The following is a 9,037-nucleotide window of genomic DNA, read 5'->3' on the forward strand; positions in this document are numbered from 1 at the left end:
GAGACTGAGGTTGGACATCCCGTCACATGGGATCAGCTTCGTGTCGCCTGGGGTGACGCGACTGGAACGATGCAGTTCTGAAGGAGCGTTTGTATGGATGTTGGTGCTGCTATTGCAGTGGCAGCAGGTATCTTCTGTCGTGCACTGTCAGGTTTTTCACTGCAGTGTTACTGGTTAAGGTTATAGTTTACAAAAAAAAATTAAAATTACGCACAATCTTAACTGTGTGTGAGGCTGAGAGATGTTGGGTGGGATCAGCCGGGCCCTCCTGGTCCGATCTGTGCGTAAGGTTTTGTAAATGCTGCCGTCTGGAGCAGCTGATGGTTCTTTCACGTGGATGTATCTTGGACCAAGGTGAAACATACCTGAAAAATTATGCTTTTAGTGTCACTTCAATCGGAACCCACCGATAAACCTTCTTGGTTTATTTTAGTTCATCCAGAAATGTGTTTTATAATGTTCTCAGTTGCGGATACTTTGCTGTGTTACAAAACTAAATGCAAATCCTTGCCACCTTAGCCAGGTTGAATTTTTTTGTGAAAAGCAGTGGTAGTGTGTTTTTTCCTTTGTTTGAAATGTTACACTGAATGTTTTGTAGGAAGATTTTTTTTTTTTTTAAAACTGTGTTTTCAATAAAGTTAAAGTGTGATTCGTAGTGGGGTTTTGCTTCTTTTTAAAATTACTTTATTTTAAGGAATGGGGAAAAAAAAACATCTCTGTGGCATTCTAAATTGTCCTGGCAGTAGCTGGTGTGAACAGTTGCATTCCTCTTTCTTCTTCCTTCTTCCCCCCACTTTAATGTGGTTTTGAGATTCTCAGATATTCAGGTTTTTAAAATACATGATGTACAGTATGTGATGGAGATTCCTGTGCGTTCAGAGGCGTTACAGCCCTGTGTTTAAGACAAGTGCACAATTAATTTGAACCTTTTACTTTAAGCAAATGGGGTTTTATAGAAGAGTTTGCTGATTATGTAATGGATCAGTCATTTTCAACAGCTTAATAGTTTGACTGAAGGGCAATTTTTATATATTAAAAACGTGACCGCCATATTTCCTGAACTATTTGAAACTTAAAAGAGCTTCAGACTTTACTTTCCATTTCACAGGAGATTTTAGGCTGTTTTAAAGTTCAAGACTCACGTGGTTGGAAGGGACCTGGATGTCCTTCTGCAGAAAGTCTCTATATTGCTACATATCTAAGATGCGAGTCATCTCCTAAATGGGGCTTTTCACAGAATCACAGAGTTGCCTAGAATGGAAAAGCCCTTTAAGACCATTGAGTCCAACCGTTAACCTCACACTGACAAGTCCCCAACTAACCCATGTCGCTCAGCACTACGTCTACATGACTCTTCAATCCCTCCAGGGATGGGGACTCCGCTACTGCCCTGGGCAACCCCTTCCAATGCCTCAGAACCCTTTCAGCAAAGAAATTCTTCCTCACATCCCATCTCAGCTCTCCTTGGCGCAACATAAGTGTATATTTTGCACTTGCTTTTGGTGACACTACATTTTCCACTTAATCTGCAGGACTGTGTCCTGTTACAGAAATGAACTGAATTGGCTTAATATGATTCTCTTCCTGTCAGATGCCACGACAAATACTAGTTCTTTTTAAGTCGTTTGTAGCTGTGTTTTTCTGGGAAATGAAGTGAAACAAATGTCTGCAGTTTCCCAGGATTTCTTCCCTTTTCCCCAGTAACAAGATAGATTTATCAATTCCGAGTCCTTTGGGGTGTCACACTCTCTACAAGTTCCGAGGGACCACCATCTCTGAAAGCCCTGTAGGCGGCTTTTTGCCCAAACCCAGAGTTGATCAGCAAGTGATCTGTGAAATACTCTTTACCCAATGATTGCCTAATTCAGCCTTTCCCAATTCCAGCTTCAGACCATAAACCCATACACCTGCTATTGAGGTGACCACCCCACTTGCATGACATGATTTGATCTTGTCAGTATTATTTCAATGCTCTCTACCATTTATATAGTTGATCGGTTATTACCTTTTTAGGCAAAACTAATTCTCTTGTTACCTTGATATGTTCCTATTTCATTTTGCTTTGGCTTCTGACTTTTGTCATTATGTGCTCCTACTTTTCTTATAAATTATCTGCAGTGACCTAACTTGGTTTCAGCAATGCATAGCTGAAAAGTTATAATCGTGTCTTTATTTCTTTTGAAAGTGGTCAGTACTTAGTGGTTCTGTGGTTCTCTGAAGTTCTGAAATGATCCTGCACCTCTGAGGGCCACTTTTATCTACCTGCAGCTCTCTGGAATTGGTCAGTCATTCAAGCAGAAGCAGCAGCCATGGTTCCAGTTAGTAAATGTTGCTGAAGAAAAACAAAAAAGTGTTTCTTGCTGCAACTACCAGTTGCAGCAGTGGCAGTCCTCGTGAGTGGGAACCTGTGCTGCAACAAATCAGGTGGGGAAAAAAAACCCCCCAAAACAACAAAAACCAACCAACCAAAAACCCCAAAAAGCCCCCAAAAAAACAGGTGAGGGTTGACAGTGGGGTATTGCTGAATGAACACAATGGCCAAAACAACTGTGGCTCATGTTTGGGAAAGGGAAATGAAAATGGAGAAAGGTGGGAGTGATGGGGGGGAAAGAATAAAAATGTGGGAAGCCCAAAGGTGACAGTGAGTGTAAAAGGGGGGGCAATAGCACCCTTCTAACTTTTATTTCTCTAGGTACAAGGTGAGTACCATTGTGCATACAAAATAATTTGGTCTTGGAAGATGTGGCTCTGAAAATGCTCCAAAGTTGAAGTACAGGTGTTGTCAGCCGTGATCTACGAGGTAGTTCATTATGAGCCGTATGTGTCAGCATCTGAGGATCTTCTTTTGATAGTATGAGCGACATAAAGGACAAAGATGTCGTTCTCCCAAGGAAAACTCTTCAAATGTTTGAAGACAGGTATGATGAAACAAATGTGAACAGGAAAGCAGAACAGTCTGTCGTGAGGACTGATTGCAGTTATCGGACAAGAGAGAAGCAGGATGGACAGTAGGACTGAGTGGCATGATACAGATTGGGCAGTCAAAGATCTCTTGCCGAAATGCCTGAGTGAAAACAGACAAACAAACCAAACCTGTAGTGAAACAATGGAAGGTGAATATATCAGCAGTATGCGAATTCAAATGTTCAAATTTTGATTAATGTATTTTGGGAAACTGCTAACATTCTGATTCTTGGTTTTGTCTACAGCCTCTTTGGGCTCTTTAACTGAGTAGAAGAAAGATACTGCTGAGGTAAATCTCTCAACTGTAAAAACTTTTCAATATTTCTGATTTGGAACAGAGGGACCAAAATTTAACAGAACAGAAACCACTCAATTCTGCTGAAAGGACTTCCAAAAGAGCTATGTGTATATATATATATATATATATAAGAGGCTAACTAACCTGCATCTGGATCTTCTCCCAGTCAGTGTCACTTATTGATATTTCTTTTCCTTCCAACTGCTGAAACACATCTCGGCTCGCAGCTAGAGAAGAATCTATCTCAGAAAAAAATTCATCTAGGTTGATGTCATAAGAACTCAGGAGTCGATTGCTAATCTGTTGAACCTGAAAAGAAAATCAACTGCTGTTAAATCTGGAGTTACTTACAGGTGGTTCACGCGTGGATGGATTGTGAGCAATTGGACAAGTGCTTCTGAGTAAGCTGCATGACCTATGGAATCTTGTTCCAGTTTGCAGCTGGTGTCCAGTGCTGATGGAGAGGTTAAAAGCATCAGGTCCCCACACTCCACTGATGGGCCATTATCCTTCAGAGGAAACAGAGGCTTTCCCTCGGTGAGCTTTCCCAGGACAGGTGTGCTGTTCTTAACCCAGCTGGATGCAGCACGGAGGGTGCAGCTGTGTTAGAGGAAGGAGGTGCAGGACTGCTGAGCGTTGGTTATTTGATAACCAGCTGCAGAAGAGGCATCTTAGGTCGTGTCCTTGGCACAGGCTTTTAGGACCTACTGCCTTAGGTATGATTCTGCATATTGCCATAGGCCTAAGCAATCTGGCCATCGGCTCTGAAGATGCTCCCATCAGCGCTCAGCAAACTAAATACCTAAAAGCAGTGAATGTGGTTCCTTCATCACCTCCTCCAGTGCAAAAACCCCACAAAAACTATCTGAAAAGCTCACTTAACATTCTAGATTTGAAAACTTTGAATTTCCTAAATTTTCTTCCAAAACTATGAAAAAAAACCCCATCTTTTTTAAAATTAAAATCCATATAATGTGCAAGTATGAAGGTGTCTTCCAGTGAGCCCATAATCTTTCTCAATAAAGACTTTAGAGACAAACATTAGAAGTGCCCAGGTAAGGGAAATAGTGAAAAACATCATGTTTTATACAAGATGAGTTGTTCATTTTTTGATGTTAGATTTGATCCTGTGTATTCTTTTTATTTTATGGTCTGATTCACTGTTAACTGCCACCTCTTCTGACTTACTGCATTTCCAAATGATCTGCTGATGTATCAAGATCAAGTTAACATAACTTAAGGGATTTTTTTTTTTTTTTGAGATCCCTTGTACAGCATCTGTATTTAAATCACAACCCGACAGGGAAAGCAGCAGCCCCTCCTGTAATTTGTGAGAGAATTCTGTGTCTACCATGAAGCAGAGGGGTGATCTTGTGCTCCCCTCCTGACTGTTCACTGACAAGAAAGAAAAAACTCTGGTTCTATCCCACGCAGACATGCACACTGACCTTCAGTGCTATCTGTAAAACAAACAAACAAACAAATAAGAATCCCACCACAGGCCTCCTTCAATATTTAAACTATGACACTGTGGGCTTCCTGACTGAGACATGAAATACTAATGCACTACACTTTAATCAGGTTATATCTTTAACATTTTAATATTATTATGTATTTAATTAAGCAATGACAGTTCTAGTAAGTTTTATCTGAACTGTTGTTGCCTTGATTCTGGAACTGAATCTACTCCACACTGCAGTTGTAACTGCTCTTACTGATTCCATGATTTCATTTTAAGAAAGAACAGGGGCAGATTACACCCCAGTGTTACCTAATTCCTGGTTTCCATTCAGCATTGAGTAAAGGTTGATCCATTTGAAAAGACGTTTGGTCCTGACTTAAGCTTGGTCTTAATTTATGTGGGTGTTAAACTGGACCAGACCTGCAGTGTTTTCCTAAGCAAGCCAGGGGGACGTAACAGGAAGCTAGAGCAGCCACCACAGCGCTTTCCAACAGGCTCTCAGGACCCCAAATTTGAGGAAAAGCAACCACATTTTAACTCGGCCCTTATCCAGTGTCTATTTCTGTGACTGTGAGAGCAACACAGCCAGTGTATGGTCAGTTCCAGGACTGGGCCTGTCTTTGAGAGCTGCATTGTGACTAGCCCGGCTGCTGAGGAAAGTTACCCAGGAGAGCTGAAAGCAGGGGGCAGAGAGGGGCTGGGGTGACCCCTTTCTGTCTGTGCCGGTGCTGCTGGTTCCTTTTCCCCTCAGCACAGACAACCCTCCGTTTCTTCCCTGAGCCTGCACTTGTGTTTCTGTTCCCTGTTTCACTAAGTGATCTTGAAAGTCCTCTCGTGACCCTCCTTGAACAGAAACTGTAAAAATAAAAGAGAGGAAAACTCTTCTCCTGCCTGAGACAGTGACCTATTAAGTTCCTCTGCTGCTAAGATACTATCTGCTTTGAGCTACTCCTGTATTTTCTGCAGTATGACCTGACCCAACCCATATCCATCAATCAGCAAATAAAGTCTTAAGGTTAGGAAGAAAAAAAAAAAAGTGTAACTGAAATTTAACCCCAAATTTATGCTCACTGGCAAATCAGTGCAAACTGTCAAGGCGAAGAGAAAGGAAATAAGCATTTTGGATAATTTAATTGTATTAATTAATATAACTAATAAAAATTGTTAGTGTTAACATGTTCTAGGATTTAAATATTAAATCCTGCTGTGTTTTAATGTGGAATGCTGAATAATCTTTTTTTTTTTTTTTTTTCCCCAGATCAACTGAAACTGATTAATTGAATTTATTTCTGAAAACACCATGCCTCTGTAGTTTATGTCTGACTTCTTAAAACTTGACCCGAGTGGCATAAACTGAGTATCTGAAATACTCTGTCAGTATGCAAAACTACATCAGTCATCTGTAGAGCAGCACAAGACTATGATAAAATAAAATGATGAAACAAAGCACCGGGGTGAACTTTGTCCACAGGGAAGCCTTTCTTAAGTGATCCAATGTCAGCAAATTGCTTGCTAATGTGTTGACTTATGGCAACCCTCAAAAGTCAAATGAAAAGGCTGGAATTTACAGCATATCAATGAATCAGTTGATAAGCTTTTACTGGTTTAATATCCTCCTAGTTTTGCTGCTTGGAGCCACTTCAAGTTAGCAACAGAATGTTTACCATCTCCATGTGATAAAGGAAGTCAAACGACTAAACAAATTCCAGGACCATTATACTGTTTGGTGAGATTTAAATTAAAATCGTTGGGAGAAATCATGTGGAGGGGGGAGGAAGAAACTAAAGTCAACTACTTCGTTTCACAATGCCTTACCTCGCTTCCTCAACAATGGCAAGATTTTAAGCAAAGCTGGAGATAATGTAATGCATTTGAAAAGATTTAATTGCACCAATAAAAGACTATACCACAATTAAATGCCATACAGAAGTGACATTTATAGGTAGGATCAAAGAAATTCACTACCTAACATGCTGAAGCAACACTCTGCTTTCTGTGTGTAGTAGTGCTAAAAAGTAACCTACTTTGGTTTCAGTGACCTTCCTTATCTCCTTTGATCTAGATTATTAAAAATTTTAATGATAGGTGTAATAAGGGCTACTGTAGCACCCTGAAACAAGTAATATGTGTCCTTCCTAGTACTAATATCTCAGACCTTGTTTTTATTTTGTGATATTTATTTAAGAGTATGAAACTTTAACCTTTGTGATCCTTCCAGCAGAAGCAGGATTATTAAAAATTTGATTATTATTTTTTTTTTCCCCAATGGTGATGCCATTTGATTATGCTAATGTTTAGGGACTGGCATTTTAAAAGCACAACACAAGTTTGAGAGGTAAAATTTATTTCAGAAAAGCTTTTTAGCATCTGGAAATTGCTAGCTCCTTGTGAAAAATTTCTTTAGTGTTTTCATGAACCAACACTTCAAAGTATAAGAGCGAACAGCAGGAAAACTCATCTACAATTCCCACTTGAAAGCCATTAAGAAAAATAAGTATATATCCTTTAATTATAACTGGGACTGAATTAATTTAAACCTGGCTAATCCATATAAGAAGACTTTCTAAATTTATTCTTAACAGAAGGTGAGAAAGTAGTGCCCATTTTGTTCCCTGCAAAATCCTGAAGTGTCACATAGGAGAATGATTTGCTGATGCTGTGGGCTGTGGATGGAAACGATGTTAAATGAAGAGCTTCCATGGCTTGCCATCATGGGATGAAATGGGGGCAGTCTGCCAGGCAGCTTCTCCCTAACCCAGGTGTCTAAAAGCCAGCCCATGGTAGGGAGCTTAGCAGACTGCTGCTGTAAACATCAGGAGTTCAGTGAGAAAAATTTTAACAAATGGTACTCAGCTGCAACTTTCAGCATATTTAGAAGCCTTCTTCAACTTGCCTTTGCTGAGACTCGGTTTATAGCTCAGCACGGGATCTCGAGCCTACAGAAAACTGAGAACTCTCTTGGGAAAGAGGTGTGCGACTGTTTCCCCAGTTTTCCATGCAGGAAAATCTAGGTGTTTCTGTCATCTGTTCTCATTGTGCTACTTGAGGACAGTCACAATCCACCGAAGGATTCACTCCTTCCAAACTTACATGTTGGAGCCTTTTCAAGTGTGACATGAGCTTTCTTCAGTTACCTCCATATTCATTTTCTCTGTTACAGCAAAGGACTGTGCATTGATTACAAGGGCAGCGTAGCAGCCAGCAAGCTGCCTCGGTGTTACGGTTGAGAGCAGGATTTCCTCTCTCTCCCCTGCCTCTGTCACCACACGAGCAGAACAGTCCTATCAGTTTTGTTGTCAACAGTCTGCACGATCACCTCGAGAGCACCCATCTCACTATCATACATAAGTGCATAATACAGCAAAAGAGGGTCTTTGCCTCCAAAACTCTCCCCCTAATGGGATACAACCGAGGAAGTGTAAGTAATAATGACAGGCTTCCTCTTTCTGCAAGTACTCTTCTATTTAACTAAAGCAGTGGGTTTTTTTAAAAAACCCAAACAACTGGTTTAAACCTGCCACTGGTTTAACTTGCAGCTTGGGTGAGAGTATTTCCCTAGTTGCACACACCAGCTACCTTTAAATGGCTGTCTGCTGTGGCTTTGGGGCTGTTTGGTGACCTGGACTGGAAGATGGCTTCTCTTGCTCCCTGTGGGATGGTTTGGTAATTGCTGAAGATGTGTCCTCAAAAGATGAGCTGGACTGGTCATTGCTGAACTGGGGGAAGACTGGAAGTTGGCAAAGGAGGACTTGAGGATTGCACAGGGACTCTGCAGCAGCTGTGTGCTTAAAGGCAAGCAGGGCCACTGCAAAATGCTTGCACCTGATTTGGCCTCATTTGTATGGGGTCAGGACCCCAGTTTATGACAGTCTGACTTGCATCCGAGCAGAAGGTAGAGAAGGGCCAAGCTCTGGAATGGAACTATCCAGTCCAGTGTCCAGCGAGGGAACAATGACAGTGAAAAGAAGTTATGATTATTTCTGGATTTGTTTCTCCCCTTACTATACCCCCTTCATGTAATTCTATAGGAAAACAGATTACTGTGGTTTATCAAAAAGGGAAATACAGAGCCTCACAAAAAGCCCCACTGTTATTTGCCCACACAAAAGGCAGGCCTTAAAATTAAATATTTAAATTATTTTCCTTACTTCTACATTGTAAAGAGGATGGAACGAACAGATGGACAAAACAACTGAGTGCGTCCAGCGCTGCCTGTTTGATAGGAGTAAGAAGGAATAAATGAAAAGGGAGAAAATAGATATTCAGGAGTTTTCATAGAATTATAGAATGTTGTGAGTTAGAAGGGACCCACA

The 9,037-nt window shown here is 40.8% G+C and overlaps 1 protein-coding gene across 1 annotated transcript; it reads right to left on the reverse strand.

Moving 5' to 3' along the window:
• Positions 1 to 2,824: 2,824 nt before the first annotated feature.
• On the reverse strand, positions 2,825 to 4,042 carry LOC104524689 (RING finger protein 32-like). Its single transcript, XM_010167644.2, has 3 exons — positions 3,971 to 4,042; positions 3,407 to 3,571; positions 2,825 to 3,064 (listed from the first exon to the last, which is right to left on the reverse strand). The coding sequence occupies exons 1-3, from the start codon at positions 4,040 to 4,042 to the stop codon at positions 2,825 to 2,827; spliced, it is 477 nt and encodes a 158-aa protein (XP_010165946.2).
• Between the last annotated feature and the right edge of the window lie 4,995 nt (positions 4,043 to 9,037).

Source organism: Antrostomus carolinensis, unplaced genomic scaffold, assembly GCF_000700745.2.
Source record: "Antrostomus carolinensis isolate BGI_N321 unplaced genomic scaffold, ASM70074v2 scaffold16015, whole genome shotgun sequence".
In the NCBI taxonomy this organism is placed as follows: Eukaryota; Metazoa; Chordata; class Aves; order Caprimulgiformes; family Caprimulgidae; genus Antrostomus; species Antrostomus carolinensis.

Excerpts from the sequence above, each read along its gene's own strand:
- LOC104524689 (XM_010167644.2), bottom strand. The coding sequence starts at position 4,042 with ATGGGAGCATCTTCAGAGCCGATGGCCAGATTGCTTAGGCCTATGGCA. Across the intron at positions 3,572-3,970 it reads GCAGAATCATACCTAAGGCA|GTTCAACAGATTAGCAATCG; the intron begins GTAGGTCCTAAA and ends TTTTCTTTTCAG. Across the intron at positions 3,065-3,406 it reads GGGAGAAGATCCAGATGCAG|GCATTTCGGCAAGAGATCTT; the intron begins GTTAGTTAGCCT and ends GTTTTCACTCAG.